At 59.4% G+C, this 16,787-nt stretch overlaps 1 protein-coding gene across 5 annotated transcripts; it reads left to right on the top strand.

Annotated features, from left to right (window-relative positions):
* The first annotated feature begins 1,060 nt into the window (after nucleotides 1-1,060).
* Nucleotides 1,061-15,510, top strand: OSBPL7 (oxysterol binding protein like 7). 5 transcript variants are annotated; one of them, XM_088028297.1, is made up of 25 exons: nucleotides 1,061-1,207; nucleotides 1,685-1,814; nucleotides 2,195-2,295; nucleotides 2,564-2,718; nucleotides 2,829-2,954; nucleotides 3,137-3,190; nucleotides 3,812-3,925; nucleotides 4,272-4,382; nucleotides 4,501-4,618; nucleotides 5,113-5,216; nucleotides 5,576-5,668; nucleotides 5,753-5,885; nucleotides 5,969-6,063; nucleotides 6,253-6,348; nucleotides 7,000-7,137; nucleotides 7,697-7,790; nucleotides 8,477-8,724; nucleotides 8,869-9,006; nucleotides 12,189-12,252; nucleotides 12,354-12,432; nucleotides 13,371-13,515; nucleotides 13,616-13,760; nucleotides 13,848-13,974; nucleotides 14,173-14,295; nucleotides 14,466-15,510. In XM_088028297.1, exons 4-25 carry the CDS (start codon nucleotides 2,644-2,646, stop codon nucleotides 14,572-14,574), a joined length of 2,529 nt encoding a protein of 842 aa, XP_087884423.1. In that variant the 5' UTR covers nucleotides 1,061-1,207; nucleotides 1,685-1,814; nucleotides 2,195-2,295; nucleotides 2,564-2,643; the 3' UTR covers nucleotides 14,575-15,510. The 5 variants fall into 5 exon arrangements, with proteins under 5 accessions (XP_087884423.1, XP_087884422.1, XP_027945593.1 ...); XM_088028296.1 differs by having other exon boundaries at nucleotides 1,685-1,849; XM_028089792.2 differs by lacking the exon at nucleotides 1,685-1,814.
* Nucleotides 15,511-16,787: the final 1,277 nt, after the last annotated feature.

Below are 16,787 nucleotides of genomic sequence, written 5' to 3'. Positions count from 1 at the left end.
CATCCTTTCTGGATCAAAGAATCCTGCACTGCATCCTTCACCTGCTGGCGATGCCTGATGCCCCACCATTAAAACTCACTTTCGAGAAAGCAGCGTCACTGTCCTTAAAGCTGTCTGTCCATTTTGCATTCATTTTAATGAGGTTTAGACTTTTTTTTTTTTACGATTTTATTTATTAAGGGAGCCCATGCGCCCAAACGGGGGAAGGAACAGAGGGAGAGAGAGAATCTCAAGCAGATTCTGCGCTGAGTGCAGAGCCCTACGCAGGGCTCGATCTCAAGACCCTGAGCCAAAAATCAAGAGTTGGATGCTTAACTGACTGGGCCACCCAGGTGTCCCATGTTTAGACCTTAAGAGTTGATTTTTAATTAGAATCAAGTACTGAGCTGAACACAGTACTCTGGCAGAAGAGGTGCTCAGAAAGGGAGGCCGGGGGTACCTAAGTTGGCTCCAGCTAGCCCTTTCTAACAGCCATCTGGTCACTGCTGCAGACCTGCTCCTGATCCAGAGACTCTGCAAGCTGGGGATTTTGTGTTACGCACGGTGCCTCCAGACCCTTGGGTCCCGCCCTGGTGGGGCATCACCCACAATGACAGTCTTGGTGGGGGCCGCTGCCTGGCCCTCTCCAGCAGTGGCTGCCCTGCTGACCGTGCTGTTGGCACTGTCTGTTGTGGTCCCCCAGGGGCATCCGTCCCTTCCCGTCAACCTGATTCCTTTGCTGGCTCCAAATTTTGCAATCTATTTTCAGATGTAAAACGAGAGGGGGGCGGTTAATAAGGACATGGCTTTGGGTACTCACTGGGGTCAAGGCCATGCTAGTCCGAGTAAGCCCTTTACCACCACTGGCTTGAGGCCAGCAGCTCCCCAGTCTTCCGTGATCTGTCTGGAACTGTGCCCAGTGGGGACTCTGCCCCCACTCCCAAGCTACCTCGGTGCTGGGGAGTCCGCCCAGCCCTGAGTCCTCCCGGGAGCAGGGGGGCAGAGCTGAGCGGCCGCCCGGAGCTTAGCGGGAGGAGGGGCCGGGGAGGGGGGGAAGGTGGGGAGATCCGGCTGGAGGGGAGGCTCCAACGTCTCCTTCCTTCCTGGTTCCTGCAGCAGCTGCTGCCACTGCTCAGCTCCGTGAGGAGGGAGCGGGCCACTCGGAGACGGTGACTCAGAGGCAGAGCAGTGCGCGGGCCAAGGAGCACGGGCGTCCATGGACCCTGGGGTAAGGGGACCACGCTGGCATCAGCTGACACCCCCCGGGTAGGCTTCCTCCCACCTGAGGCTAGCGGGTCTGCCTCTCCGGAGACGGGGGTGGGAATGGAAGTGGAGATGGGGCACCGACCTGGCTCACCTCAACCCCGCAGCCCCTCCTGGCAGAGCCTCCCCCTCCATGCGCCAGCAGCGAGGGGCCAGGAGCATCCGGGGCCAGGAAAAGGGCACAGAGGTACCCAAACACCGGAAGAGTTTGGCAACTTTCAATGGCCAGATGCAGGAGTTTTTACCCCCCACCCCCCACCCCAGGTCAGCCTCTTGCACTCCGGGCCCCTCCGTCCCTGGCCACCACGACCCCACCGCGTCGCTGTCCCTTCCTGGCCTCAGCTCCTCAGGTGCTTGCTGGCTCCATTGGAAGATCTGAGCTGTTTGCCCAGCCTCGGGCCAGCCTCGCCCCTCCAGTCCCTTCCCTGTCTCACACACACAGAGCCGCATGCATTATTGATCTCCCCGTGGAGCCAGGACGGCCAGGGCTGGTGCCAAGGGCGCCTGTGGGCACTGCTGCGGGACCTGTGTGGACCTTGGCATGTTCTTGGCCACCTCTTCTCCTGCACACGGTGCCTCCATGGGCCCAGTCCCCTGCTCTGTCCGGGTGGGTGGTACTTGTCAGGAGCCCCAAGGACTGGGATGTTAGAAGGGAGGCTTTGGCGGGGGTCTGAGGGTCTCAGGTGGGCATCCTAGGGTAGAGGCACAGGGAACAATGGGGAGAGGGCTGTCTCAGGCCTCAGTTTCCCCATTGAGAAGATAGGGGATCTGGAGACCGATTGGTGGGGAGTTGGGATGAAGGGGTTAGGAGCACTCTGCAGAGGCATCGTGGCAGAGGGGTCTCCAGCCCATGATGGCGGCAGGGTGGAGGGATGTCCAGGGGTCCTGAAGGAAGAGAAGCTGGTTTGAGATCTTGCTTGTCCATTCTCTGAATTCCTCTGTCCTTTTTTAGAGCCTCTTTTGTCACTCCCATGCCTCATCTCTGATCACCCCCAGGGAATCCTGCAGAGAAAGCACTGAGTGTTTCCTAGAGCCTGAGAGTGTGGGCCCAAGGTGGGGCTGGGCGGACTTTTGTGGTTTTCTCTTGGCACCGGTCTGCGGGCTGCGTGCTAGTTCAGCTGGTTCACCTCTCTGAGCAGTGGCCACAGCCGGAGGGTGTGGGCAGGGAAACCGGCCCAGGGTGGGGAAGGGACGGGACTCGGAGAGTCCTGGCGGGTGAGCAGATGCGGGTGAGCTCTTATCTCAGATGATGCAGGAGGAGTGGGAGGTGGGGAAGGTGAGAGCAGGGTCTGTGCTCATGGGTTCTCTCTCTTGCTTCAAGGGTCCCCTCAGGACAAGGTGACATCCTTCTCCTTGCACGCCGTTCTACCTTCTGGGCAGGGAGTGGCCGCTCCCTTCTCCATGGACTTCCAAGAGAGGGTCCCTAACTCCTTGGCCGAGAGCACTCAGTCTGCAAAGCCAAGCAGTGCCCAGCAGGTCTGAGGGTGGGGAAGCAGGCAGTGGGGGGATAGAATTTGGCCCAAAAGTGGGGGCCAGATTTGGTCACCTTCCCAGCTGCTTTCCTACCTCTCTGTCCTGGACGGCAGGCCTCTGAGCTGTGGGAGGTGGTGGAGGAGCCACGGAGCAGGCTGGGAGCAGAGAGCATCATGCCGGAGAGGCAGGAAGGCCACCTGCTCAAGAAAAGGAAGTGGCCTCTGAAGGGCTGGCACAAGGTAGGGTGGGCAGGGCCAAGGGAGGGGCCAGATGCAGGGGTGGGATGGGCACGTGGGAGAGTGTGTGGGCAGTGCAGGGGCTGTGTGTGTGAAGAAGAAAAGTCCATGTGTGTGGTTGCTCTCTCCCCCATAACTTTTCCTCTCGCCTCCTGGGTTCTCGTTCCTTCTGGGCCACGTCACAGAGATACTTTGTGCTCGAGGACGGGATCCTTCATTATGCAACCACTCGGCAAGACGTGAGTCAGGGCCTCTGCTGGGGGTCGTGGGAATGCGTGTGGCCCCAGAATGCTCCGAATAGGCAGGGGACTTCTGGAATCCACCCGAGCAGCATCTGATCCCAGCTACACCATTTCTGGGTGTGGGGTTTTGGGCAAGTTCCTTCCCTGGGCCTCAACTCCCTCATCTCTAAGATGGAGAGAGTACGACGCCCCGTTTGTAGGGTTGTCTTCTTGGCAAGGGCCCTCGGGACAGTGCCTGGCACAAAAATCAGTGTCCAGGAAGCGGGAGCTTTCTCATCCATGCTCTCGTCCCGTTCCTGTGCTGGGAACAGGAACCGAAGGCCTACGCGCTCAGGCTCGCTATCCGAGAGGGTGTTTGCCTTCTCGGTCTTGCGGGTTCCTGAGAGCAGTTTTCCTGGCTCCGTGACTCCACTGAGTTCAGAATGTGACTTGACGTAGTGGGGTGTTCTGTGCACAGGAGGACAGCTGACAAGTCCCTGTTAATGCTGTGACTCGGGGATGAGGGTGAACCCACTGCCTGGCCCTTGAGCTTAGAGTCCTCTCAGGAAGATGCTGGCTCTATGGTCCCTGGGGGCCTAAAAACAGTCCCATTTCCCCCCTGCTAACCCTCCACTCCAGATCACCAAGGGGAAGCTTCATGGCTCCATTGACGTCCGACTGTCTGTCATGTCCATCAACAAAAAGGCCCAGCGCATTGACCTTGACACCGAAGATAACATCTACCACCTCAAGGTGACATTCCTGGGAGCCAAGTGGTGGCTTGGGTCCCAGCCTGGCGGAGACACAAGGGCACACCAGAGAGAGGGGCGGCGGCTGAGGGTCTGTCCCTGAGGTCGCCAGCAAGGGCTTTCCCATTGTATACAATGGCCAATGGCAAACTGCCTTCTTGGTTGTTCTGTAAACAGGCACAGAGCTAAGGGCTCGGACTCCTGGGCTCTGCCTCCCTGCAAGGAGGCTTAGCACAAGCTGGGGACCACAGGGGGAGACCACTTGCCTGGGGATCAGAGCCCCGACTTCCTGCCCCAGTGAAGCAGTCCTTCCTTTCACGCTTCCCTCCCCATCTCCATCACCTCTGCAGATCAAATCCCAGGACCTGTTCCAGAGCTGGGTGGCCCAGCTTCGTGCCCACCGCCTGGCCCAGCGCCTGGACATGCCCCGAGGCTCACTGCCCGGCACCACTCACCGGAAGGTAAGAAGGGCCCTGTGTGGGGGCAGGTGACACGGGCACCCAGGGGTGGTGGCTTCAGGGAATCATGAGACCCAGGGAGGTGGGCACTGTCCCGCCTCACCCTTGACGCACCCCGCAGGTTCCTGGTGCCCAGCTTCCAGCAGATACCAGCGCCTCGGCTCTACCTGGGGCTGGACCTCGGGAGAAGGTGTCTTCCTGGCCAAGGGACAGTGATGGGCTAGACCGCTGCTCTCACGGTGAGGGGCCCGTGGCACTGCGCCTCTGTGGGCAGGGCCCGTGCTGTTGGGTCTAGGTGGCATCAGCAGTCACAAGGAGGAGGACTGTCCCCTCCACCCTGCCTCCGGGAGCCTGGGCTGCTGGAGGAGACAGCCTTGGCCTCCAAGCCGACAGGGTCTCCTTGGGCCCGCCCTGGGGAGCACCAGTCTTAGAGGGGAGGGCAAGGCTTGTGGGGACAGAAGGAGTCAGTCCGGGCGGAGGCAGCAGAGTTGAGGTGTGTTGTGGAGACAGTGGGGGTTGGGGTGCCAGCCCTCTCAGGAGACTGGTGTGGGGCCAGACCCCGGCTGGGACGTGCGAACTGCTTTGGGCGCCTGAGCCGAAGAGGGGGATCCAGGGTCAGGGTTTCTGTGGCTGCCGGGTGAAGTGTTTGGAGGAGGAAGGGAAGCTGAGGGACAGACTTTGGGGTACCTGGTCAGTGTTGGGAGAGGGACTTCCCCATTCATTCTTCCCGCAGAGCTGTCTGAGTGTCAGGGGAAGCTCCAGGAACTACACAGACTCCTCCAGAGCCTGGAGTCTCTGCACCGAATCCCCTCAGCCCCAGTTATCCCCACGCACCAGGTGAGGGCCGGCGGGAGGAGGCAGGGGCCTGCCCAGGGGACTGGGCTTGACGCCTGTGGGCCCACCGCTTCCCTGGGACACATGCCCAGGCCCCCTTAATACACTGCAGCTCCCTGGAGAGCCACGCATTGGCCTAGCTGACTCACCGCCCATGTCCAGACTGTCTCAGGGTCGCGTCTCCGCCCCTTGGGGCCGACCCCTGCCTGCTGTGCCCACGCATCTACTAGGGCGTCCGTCTTCTTCCTCTGTGATGTCAGATGTCTCTGTGCCCCCCTCCGGGGCCATCTGCCTCTCTCCTGGCTTTCGTGGTTGCTGCCCTTCTCCCTGAGTGAACCTCCCCACCCCGCCCCATGTGCCAGGCCTCCGTGACGACCGAGAGACCCAGAAAGGGGAAACGGACCAGCCGCATGTGGTGCACACAGAGCTTTGCCAAGGATGACACCATTGGACGGGTGAGCTGGGGCGTGGACTCCAAGTCGCCGGGTGGGGCACCCTGAAGGAGGCTGTCACCTTTGACCCCTGCCCTTCACCTACAGGTTGGTCGTCTCCATGGCTCTGTTCCCAACCTGTCTCGCTACCTGGAGTCCCGGGACCCCTCAGGCCCCCGCGGGCTGCCGCCTCCAGACTATGCCCACCTGCAGCGTACTTTCTGGGCCCTGGCCCAGAAGGGTGAGCGCGTGCGGGAGGGGCGGCAGGGAGCAGGCAGGGGAGGGCGAGGAAGAGGAGTCTGACTCCTGCCCCTGCCCCTACAGTGCACAACTCCCTCAGCAGCGTCCTGGCTGCCCTGACCGCCGAGTGGGACCAACTGAGGGACCTGCACCAGGGTTCGGAGCTGTCACAGATGGGGGTGAGGCTCAGGGACCGGGGAGCCGTCGAGGAGAGGGCTTTGAGGCCGAGGCCCACAGGCCTGGGGGAGAGAGCAGAGCTGGGTCCGGGGCGAGAGTGGTTGGCAGAGGCAGTCTGTGCAGAGATCAGCGTGGTGGGGTAGGGAGGGCTTGGTCCTCCTGGCCCCTGGCCCCTCACCCTCTCCCCGCAGGTCTCCGAGGCCTCCGCTGGCCCGAGGCGCCTCCATTCGCTCTCCGTCTCCTCGGACACCACTGCAGACTCCTTCAGCTCCCTCAACCCTGAGGAGGTAGGAGCCAGGCTGGGCTGTGGGGACCCTTTCTCCTGCACCTTCTTCCTCGGGGAAGTGAAGTGAAGGCACCGTTGGTCTTCAGATCCAAAACAGGGCCCAGAAGTCCCAGCTCCAACCCTTTCATGTAACACTGTCAGCAACCTCATCGTGGTCATTCCTGCCCGGCCAGTGTGTGCAGAGTGCTTTTACCTTTAGTTTGGGGTCCTATGAGGCCATGATCCTTACCCTCAAGTTCATGGTGGAGGAAACAGAGACTCAAAGAATCTGACCGATGGGGGCCCAGGCTCCCACAATTGCGGATTGTGGGTTGGCTGAGCTGGGACTTAGGTGTTCTGAGCACAGACTCTGGGGCCGGGCTCCATGGGTTTCGGTTTAGCTCCATTCCACGCCCGCTTTGTGACCCTGAGCCTCAGTGTCCTGATCTGCAAAGTGGGGGGGGGGGTCATAATTGCACCTGCCGCATAGGGTGAGCGTCAGGATGGATTGTGTTAATACACACGGGGAAGCCTTGGAGCCCGGCTCAGAGTCAGCGCCCAGGCGGGGTGAGCGGCTGTGGGGAACCTGTGTCTCCTTGCTCCCAGTTCCTTCTGTCACACCTTCCTATTCCACTGTGTTCTCTCCCCTGCCTGACACCCGTCCTTCCCCCAGCAAGAAGCTCTGTACATGAAGGGGCGGGAGCTGACCCCCCAGCTGTCCCAGAGCAGCGTCCTGTCTCTCGCTGATTCCCACACAGAGTTCTTTGATGCCTGTGAGGTTCTCCTCTCTGCCAGCTCTTCTGAAAATGAGGTGAGGTGGTGGGGAGGACCCTGGGAAAATTGGGATGGGGTCCAGAGAGACTAGAATTTGTAGATGCCCAAATCCTTTCTAACGCCTCGGCTGCTATCTCTGGCAACACATCCGGACCTGCTGGGTTTGTGTCCCTGCTCAGAAATCTCCGCTGGGGACCGTTCTTCCGGTTCGATGTGCTTTATCCCCGTTGGTTCTCCAGCAAGATGGCTGCCTCAGCGCCACCCGCCATCTTCCTGAGAGCCCGGCAGCCCCAGCATTCCCCCGACCCCTGCCCCGGACCCGGGGTCTCAGCAACGCCCTGCTGCCCTGTCCTTCTGTACCACCAAGTCCCTGAGCTTTCTCCCCAAAGTGAGAGGGCCAGGCGTGCCCCTCCCAAAGTGGCAGGGCACACTCCCTGATGCCGGTCTTAGGGCTCAGACGCCCCGCCTCTGCCCAAATACATGTCTTCCCCCTTCCCATCAAAGGCCTGGCTGGGCAGAGTCTTGCCAGGCCCTGGGCACTGCCCAGCTGCCCGGGGAGGCCCAGTCTGCCCAGCCTCTCATCTGTCCCGGCCCAGGGCTCAGAGGAGGAAGAGTCGTGCACCAGTGAAATCACCACCAGCCTGTCCGAGGAGGTGCTGGACCTCAGGGGAGCTGAGCACTATCAGAAAGGTGCCTGCTGGGTGTGCAGCCATGGGGGTGCTGGGGAACGGGTAGAAATGGTGTTTGACAACAGCCAAGGCCCCTTGGGAGGCAGTCTCTTGGGGTGACTGGTGGGCTGACAGCTTTGGGTGCTGACTCCAGAAGTGACCCCAGGAGATGAGGAAGGCTAAGCTGTGAGCTACAGAATGTTCCAGAAGTGGCTCCGGGGGTGGGTCAGGCTCAGGCCTGAGAAGGTTCGCACAGGGCCTGATTCAAAGGCAGAAGCTCCCACCTTGCCACTCTACCAGTGTGGCTTTGGACATGTCATTTTACTTCTTGGAGCCCGCTTCCTCATCTATAAAATGGGCCGAATAATCTATATCCTGACATCGGTTTCTGTGTTTATGGTGGGGAGTTGAAGATAAAGGTGGGGGGCTCAGGAAGGGCTTCTGAGGTGCAGGGTTTCCAGCAATGGGGACCACCCTCTCAGAGTGGTTCTCGGCCCCACTGCCCCCCCTAAATCCCCCAGGAGCTTGTCTGCTGTTGGTTCCCCAGCTGCCCCACCCTGCCCCGAGTCCAGAGGGGCCTTGGGAGTGAGTCTATCTAGGACGCCCTCTGTGTGTGTGGGGGGGTCACTGCCTCGGGGCTGGCCTGTGCACCTGCTAGGTCTGGGTGCCGCACCCAGAAGGGGAGTGACGTGGCCGGGTGGGCCCCAGGGGCATGTGTTCCAGGGAGAGCTGCGGGGCCCCCGCGTCGCCGCTGCCTGCCAGCAGCCAGTGGGCCGGGAGCCGACGTGAGCCTGTGGAACATACTGCGGAACAACATCGGCAAGGACCTGTCCAAGGTGTCCATGCCCGTGCAGCTCAACGAGCCGCTCAACACCCTGCAGCGGCTGTGCGAGGAGCTGGAGTACAGCCGCCTCCTGGACCAGGCCAGCCGCACGGCTGACCCCTGCGAACGCATGGTACCCCGCCAACTCCCGGCCGGCCCCCTCTTCGCTGCCGGACTTCCACCTCGGGCCCCCCAGTCCTTGCCTGCCGTGGGGTGGCACCCCCCTTCTCTGACGCCCTGCCCCCCCAGCGGCATCTCCCTGCCCTACCCCCTGCAGGTGTACATCGCGGCCTTTGCCGTGTCTGCCTACTCATCCACGTACCACCGAGCAGGCTGTAAGCCCTTCAACCCCGTCCTGGGGGAGACCTATGAGTGTGAGCGGCCTGACCGGGGCTTCCGCTTCATCAGTGAGCAGGTGTGGGCCTCATGGGGGCCTGGGGCCGGGAAGCGCCCGGGCTTTGGAGGGGTCGGGGCCTGGGGGAGAGCGCGGCGCCAGGCACTGGGCCGCATGGTGCTGGCGCACAGGGCTCTCTGCTCCAGGGAGCCCCTTGCCGAGTGTGCGGGGCTGACTTGACCCAAGGAGTTACGGGGGCCATGTTCTAGATCCGGGAGCCTGGAAGCTCACAGGCCGCTCTTCAGTCCCACCCAGGAAGGCAGGCTCTGGGGGCTGATCTTGGGCTGTCTTGAGGGAGGAATTGACGGGCACCAGGAGTACGGGCTGGGAGGGCATGGAGAACGGGATGCTCCAGACAGTGTAAAGGAACAGATGGAGCATGTTTAGGAAGAGTAAGAGACGCAGCTGGAAGAACAGACAGGGCCAAACCCTGAGGAGCCCTGTAATTGAAGCGGTTGTTCTCAAATCCCGAAGGCAATGGGGAGTCGTCAGAGGGTTTTAGGCCGTAGAGGGACAGGCTCCGAATTGCACTCTATCAAGAGCACTAAGGCGGTCTCGTGCGGTTGGGTCAGAGAAGGTCACCCCTGTAAGAGCTGCCGAGGGCCTGCACTTGGCCGCTAGCAGCCGGATTGCGTGGACAGTGGATTTGGCAGCTGTGTGTGTCACTCTTGACAGGACTTGGTGGTCAACAGAATGTTGTTACGCGTAAGGGATAGGGGAGGTTGTCGACGGGAGGGAGAAGTTGGAGGTGGCCTTGAATTTCTGGTTTGGGGGATTCGAAGGCTGTGTGGCCATGCCAGTGAGCAAGATGGAAAGGACGAGGGGAGAGTGACTGAATTAGGGCGACTCCTTATCCATGTGGGCTTGCCTTCCAGGGGGAGGTGTCCGGTAGGCCCTGGACCACGTTGGGCATGGAGCTCCTTGGGGGGCACAGGGTGGGGCTGACAGACCTGGGAGTCACCAGCTTAGAGGACGGGTGATGTCACAGGCTGCTCGGGGGGAGGGTCTGGACAGGAGAGATGGCAGGGAAGGCGGAGGAGCTCTGAGGTGAGGGGGTGGGCAGATGGTCCACAGGACTTCAGAAAGTGTCGTTGGTTTACTGAGTGAGGGACGTTTCAGAGGAAGGCTGGGGGCCGAGCCTGGACTACAGCGGGTGTGTGGTAAAAAGAAGTAAAATAGCGAAAAGTGCTACTTAAATGGGGTGCCTGGTTGGCTCAGTCAGTAGAGCATGTGACTCTTGATCTCAGTCCCACGTTGGGCGTGGCGATTACTTAAAAAAAAAAATAAAATTAGGGGCACCTGGGTGGCTCAGTCAGTTAAGCAACTGATTCTTGGTTTCAGCTCAGGTCATAATCTCAGGGTCATGAGATCAAGCCTATGTGGGGCTCCTCTGCCCTCCCTTGTATGTGAGCTTTCTCTCTCAAAAAAACAATTAAAAAAACAAATTAAGAAAAATTAGATTAAATTAAAATAGAGACAAATGCAAGTTGTTTCCAAAACATTTTACCTGGAGGGAAAGAAAGGGAGAGAGGGTTTCAGCCAGAGGTGGGGATAAAGAGTTGAAGCAGGTTTTTGATTTGTTTAGATTTTAAGTGTTTTTGGTTTTTTAAAAGATTTTATTTATTCATTTGAGAGAGAGAGAGAGAAGATGAACAGGCGGAGGGGCAGAGGGTGAGGGGAAGCAGACTCCCTGCTGACTGAGCCACCCAGGCACCTTAGATTTTAAGTGCTTTTGAAAACATAGTGAAAAGTTAACATAGTCCAATAGTACAGTAGAAAATGACCCCCAGGGGGTCTGGGTGGCTCAGTCATTAAGCGTCTGCCTTCGGCTCAGGTCATGATCCCAGGGTCCTGGATCAGGCCCCGCATCGGGCTCCCTGCTCAGCGGGAAGCCTGCTTCTCCCTCTCCCACTCCCCCTGCTTGTGTTCCCTCTCTCGCTGTGTCTCTCTCTCTCAAATAAATAAAAAATCTTAAAAAAAAAAAAAAAAGACATGACGGATTCCTCCCTTGGAAAGGTGGAATCTTTTTTTTTTTTTTTAAAGATTTTATTTATTTATTTTAGAGACAGAGAGAAGGACAGAAGGGCAGGGGGGAGGAGCAGAGGGAGAAGCAGGCTCTGCACTGAGTACGCAGGTCTCAGTTTCAGGACCCTGAGGTCATGACCTGAGCCGAAACTAAGAGTCGGACACTCTTAGTCGCCTGAGCCACCCAGGTGCTGCAAGGTTTACTCTTGTTTAAGGTGGAAGAAACAGGAGATATTTCTATTCAGAGAGAAAGAGAAATGGAGAGGGAAAGACTACAGGGCAGGGGGGATGGGGAGGGAGGAGCCCGCAGGAAGGGGTGCGAGGGGGCAGGAGGAGGAGGGGGGCTGGAGTCAGGGTGCGAGCCATAAGCTGGTGGAAGGAGTCGCCACCTCTGCTCTCCCTCTGATTGTGGGGGGTTAATGTGGTGCGAAAGGGATGGTTTGGATGTTGGTCCCCGGGGGAGGACTGGGCCCGGGGCTGGACACAGCGTAGAAGGAGAAGTTCCCAGTGTGTGCTGCGTGTGTTCTGCGGCCCAGTGGCTGTGTCTAAAGAGCAGGGAGCCAGGGGTGGGCACAGAGGAGGCCGGTCGACGCCAAGTGTTGTGGAGGGTGGTGGCGCGGGTTGTCAAGGGCGCCGGGTGAGAGGGTGCAGGTAACAGAGCAATCTCAACCAGGGGGGACGGAGGTGAAGCTGGGGCTGACGGGCCACCACAAAGCAGAGCAGCCGGACGTCTCGGGAGGCGCCATGGGCCACAGGGAATGGGGAGAGAGGCCAGGCTGTGGGCCGTGGGATACCCGAGTTCCAGATATGGAGCCGTTCCAAGGAGGACAAGGCCAGGTTTTTCCAGGGCTGTGGTGTGGAGGCTGTGACAATGGTGAGGGACAAGACGGTGAGGGGAGAGGGGGTCCTCGGCAGGGCTGGCTTCCAGGCAGGGCGCGGGAGGAGGCCCCAGCCGTCACTGCTAGCCGAGTTCGTAGGCTGGAACCGGGGTTCTGGGGCTCTCGGGGGCGTGAATGAGAAGGAGGAATGTGACAAGAGACAAGAGACCTGGAACTAACTGGTCTTCTGGGTTGAAGGGGAACTGGGAATGGGGGTCAGGGGCTTCGGGAAGCCGTGCGGTCAGGAGCAGACCCCACGGTCCTCAGGGGCAGCGTCAAGAACCCTTCTTTGCTCACAAGGTCTCCCACCACCCCCCCATCTCGGCGTGCCATGCGGAGTCTGAGAACTTCATCTTCTGGCAAGGTGAGGAGTGGGGGGCATGGTGGGGTGGACGTGGCGGTGAAAGGCATGTGGGGGCGGTGCTAGAACACTCTCTGGTCTCATTTCTCCCTCTCCCTCTCCAGACATGAAGTGGAAGAACAAGTTCTGGGGCAAATCCTTAGAGATTGTGCCTGTGGGGACAGTCAATGTCAGCCTGCCCAGGTGAGTAGTCCTAAGTGCTCAGCAGCCAGGCCGGGCCCACAGGCTGTCCTCCAGGCTGGCGTGGCGAGGGAGTAGGGACAGTTCTAGAAAGGTCTGGCCTGAGGCTGCTTGAGCCGGGGCAGTGTCTGTACATTTTACACCTGTATTTACAGTGTTATGTATAAAGAAAGGTGAAAAATCTTAGAATAGTAGAGCGGGAAGGGCTCATCAGGGTCATCTGATGCAGTGGCTCTCACGCTTTTTTGACCATGACTCACAGTAAGAAATGCATTTGAGACTTCAGGCCAAAGCACGGATACACCCAGACACGCACACACCCACAGAACCCTAAACTGACCTCAGCACCGGTCACAAACCACATTTGAAACACCCTCATTAGCTCATGTCATTTTAGAAGTGGGCACTGCAGCCAGAGAGGGAAGGGCCTTAACCGGCATGGGCCAGGCGTCAGCTAGAGGCCAGTGCACAAGCGGGAAGCTCCTGGACTTCAGAGTCAGAAGTCCTGGCTGGGAGTCTTGATTCTGCCACTTAATAATTATGCAAGCAGCGAGGAGACTTGATGCCCCAGGGCCTTGAGTCTGCTCTTCTATAAAATAAAATAAGAGTAGTGAGTAGTACCAGGAGAAGTGGGAAGTGAACCGGGTAATATATGTGAATAGAGCTACCCTGGTCCCTGGCACCTAAGGGCAGGGACCCTGTCTATGTATTTATTCCCATGACTTAGGCCCTCAGGAGATTTATCAAATGAGTGGAGACGTGTTGGCTCAAAATTTTCTGCGAAGGCTGCTCTGCTTGATAAATACATCCTCCCTCACGGCAGAGGCAGAACCAGGACGCCTGTGCTCCTTCCACAGACCCCCACGACCCGCTCCCTGGCTCGGGGTGGCACTTGCACCCCGGGGCCGGCCAGCTGCCCTCCCCCGCTCTGTCTCCCTCAGGTTCGGGGACCACTTTGAGTGGAACAAGGTGACGTCGTGCATTCACAACATCCTGAGTGGCCAGCGCTGGATCGAGCACTATGGGGAGGTGCTCATCCGGAACACGCAAGACAGCTCCTGCCACTGCAAGATCACCTTCTGCAAGGTGGGCGCGCCCCCCGACCCTGCCTGGTCACCCCCAGCGGCTCACCCGGCGGAAGGGGAGGGGCACGCCCCTAAGTGCCCTACCCCCACCCCCACCCCAGGCCAAGTACTGGAGCTCCAACATCCACGAGGTGCAGGGTGCTGTGTTCAGCCGGAGTGGCCGTGTCCTCCACCGACTCTCTGGGAAGTGGCACGAGGGGCTCTACCGGGGGACCCTGCCCGGCGGTCAGTGCATCTGGAAACCCAGTAAGTGAGGCGGTCGGGGAGGGCTGGGCAGGGGTGAGGGTGGCTCTGGCACGGTCCACCTGCCCCAGCCCCTTGCCTTCCCCCCAGACTCAATGCCCCCAGACCATGAGCGAAACTTCGGCTTCACTCAGTTTGCCTTGGAGCTGAATGAGCTGACGGCAGAGCTGAAACGGTCACTGCCTTCCACGGACACGCGGCTCCGGCCAGACCAGAGGTCAGTGTCCGGCAGGCCCCACCCTGGAACTGTGGGCTCCTCCCTCCCCGACATGGGTTTCCACACAGAGCTGGGCCTGCCCTTCCTTCTTGGAGTTGCCTCAGGGAGATGGGTCCTGTGTGGGGGCAGAGCTGGGCAGGGGATAGAGGCCTTGGGTCTGGAGGGGGCAGTTCCGCTGACTGCCGTCTGGAAGCTCAGGTACTTGGAGGAGGGGAACATACAGGCCGCTGAGGCCCAGAAGAGAAGGATCGAGCAGCTTCAGCGGGACAGGCGCAGAGTGATGGAGGAGAACAACATCGTCCACCAGGCTCGCTTCTTTAGGTACCTCTCCCCTCTCCCAGGGTCTCTGCCATCCAGGCTCCCCTCCAGCTCCCCTAGCGCCTTCCTGCTCTGAGCAGGGGCATGGGGGGTGGGGGTGGGCGCGGCTGTGGGAGGCAGCATCCGGGAACCCTGGCCTTAATTCTGCCTGTTCACCCCTCTCCTTCCCCCAGGCGGCAGACAGACAGCAGTGGGAAGGAGTGGTGGGTGACAAACAACACGTACTGGAGGCTTCGGGCAGAGCCAGGCTACGGCAACCTGGACGGGGCCGTGCTCTGGTAGCCCCGGCCCCCGGGGGCAGGAGGCTCGGATTCCTCCCTCCTGCCTCTGCCCCACCACGGACACACGGGTGGGGCCAGGCTCCCCCGCTCACTGCCCTGGAGACCAAAGGGGCAGCTCTGGCTCCGTCCCCTCTGCCGGCCAGAGGGGCTGCCTCTCAGCCCATTGCCCACCCCGTGTTTGGGGTGGGAAGCAGGACCTGTGCTTCCCCAGTCTTGTTTCCCTGGACAACCAGCATGTAAGCCCCTTCTTGCTCCGTCACTTCCCCTTCTGTCCCCCTTGGGGTACTTGGGGGAGACTCCAGGCTCTCCAGGATCTGTTCCCCATTTAGTGCCTTCCTAGGACACAGGGGACCCCTTGATGCTCCCCAGGCTTCCTATGCCCAGGGCTCTGGCCCCAGCAGTGCAGTTGGAGTGAGTGAAGAAGAAGAGATGGCATTTTCTTCCACCCCCTGTCCCTCCCATGCCCCTCTCCAGCATCTTCTGCCCCATGCCCTGGCCCGGCGGGGCTCCCTTTGCTTGGTCCTTGGCAATCTCTCCCATCTTCCTGGATCCCCTTCTCCCAAACTGCTAAATGCCTGCGGCTTCCGCCTCCTTCGGCCTTGTCCTCGAGCGGTTTCCTTCCGTCGCAGCTCAGCAGGTCCCCCCAGAGTGGAAGAGGCCTGTCCCAGAGGCAGGGAGCCAACGGAGCAGGCAGGGCGCCTGGCCTCAGACCCCGTGGGAGTGAGTGAGCACGTGTGAGTGTGAGTTTGTGTAGGAGTATGTGCATGTGTGTGTGTGCCCGTGTAACTGCTTGCAGGCGAGCAGGGTCCCCCATGTAGCCCAGACGGCCCGTGCCGGGTGTCCGCCACCGTTGCGGCTCATTTCCGCACGGTCTGCCTCTGGGGAAGGTGAATCGCAGTGACATTCCAAGCTCCAATAAAGACTGTCCCAAACTTTGGCCTGAGACCATTCATTTAAAAACACATAACCTCGGGCACCTGGGTGGCTCAGTGGGTTAAGCGACTGCCTTCGGCTCAGGTCATGATCCCAGGGTCCTGGGATCGAGTCCCACATTGGGCTCCCCCTGCTCTGCGGGGAGCCTGCTTCTCCCTCTGCCTCTGCCTGCCATTCCCCCTGCTTGTGCTCGCTCTCTCTGTCAAATAAATAAATAAAATCTTTAAAACAAAACAAAACACGTAACCTCGGGGTGCCTGGGTGGCTCAGTGGGTTAAGCGTCCGAGTCTTGATTTCGGCTCAGGTCATGATCTCGGGGTCGTGAGCTTGAGCCCCACTCAAGGGATTCTCTCTCCCTCTGCCTCTGCCCCTCCCCATCCCATATTATAAATAAATAAATAAAAATTAAAACACATATGCTCGAGTTCAGTGAAGGCCCACAGCTACCCATTCACCCGGACTAAACATCCCATGGCCTCCCTCTGCCTTAATCCTCACGCCCTGTCCATTCCGTCTCAGATGCCTCAGCTCTGGCTCCTTCTCTGGATTGGCCCCGGTTTAGGCTGAGCCTTTAGCAACCCTTACCTGGATTATCGCCTTGAAGCCCCCTGGGGCACTTCCGTTCTAATGCTGACTTTTAGGGTGATATTTTAAAAGAGGAGATAGGCTGCCTCATGCCTGTTTCAAATACATCCATTGCTTCCCAGTGCCAAAAGGAAAAACCTACACTCTTCAATCAGGCTGAAAACTGTGTGGTCCCCGTCCCCCTCTGGCGTAGAGTGTTGACCTTTGCACCCAGCATCCGCGGTCAGGTCTCCACCCACCCCAGACTGATGAGTGTCCAAGGAGAGGTGGAAGTGGGGGACCAGGGTTAGAAGGGACCAGAGAACAAGTTCTGCTCCCCCACCCGAACCAAAACTGAGTCCAAATCCCAGCTCTGTTACCACAGCTGTGTGGTCTCGGTCAAGTGCCTTCCCTTTCAGTTTGGAGACTTCGTTCCTTCATTCGGCTTCTCTTCCGTCAAAGGAGAATGTACGGGAAGCGGCCCAGGCTCCGGATCTCATTAGCTGTCCCTTAGCCCCTCACCCTGTCTCACTGCAGCAATAGGCCCCCAAGCCCGGGGGCTCTGGTTTGATGGATGTGCCCAGAGCAAGTCACACGTTCTCTGGGAGGGGGGTGTGTGTGTACGGCAAGACCAGAGGGGACCCCTGAACTATAGCAGCCCTTCCAACCTTGCTCCTTTTCTTCTCCCCTCCCCCTCCACATTTCCACAGTTAATTT

The sequence above is a fragment of the Eumetopias jubatus genome, unplaced genomic scaffold, assembly GCF_037043125.1.
Source record: "Eumetopias jubatus isolate StellerSeaLion01/CBP00866 unplaced genomic scaffold, mEumJub1_p1.0 scaffold_10, whole genome shotgun sequence".
NCBI lineage: Eukaryota > Metazoa > Chordata > Mammalia > Carnivora > Otariidae > Eumetopias > Eumetopias jubatus.
This window is presented reverse-complemented; position numbering and strand designations above follow the sequence as displayed.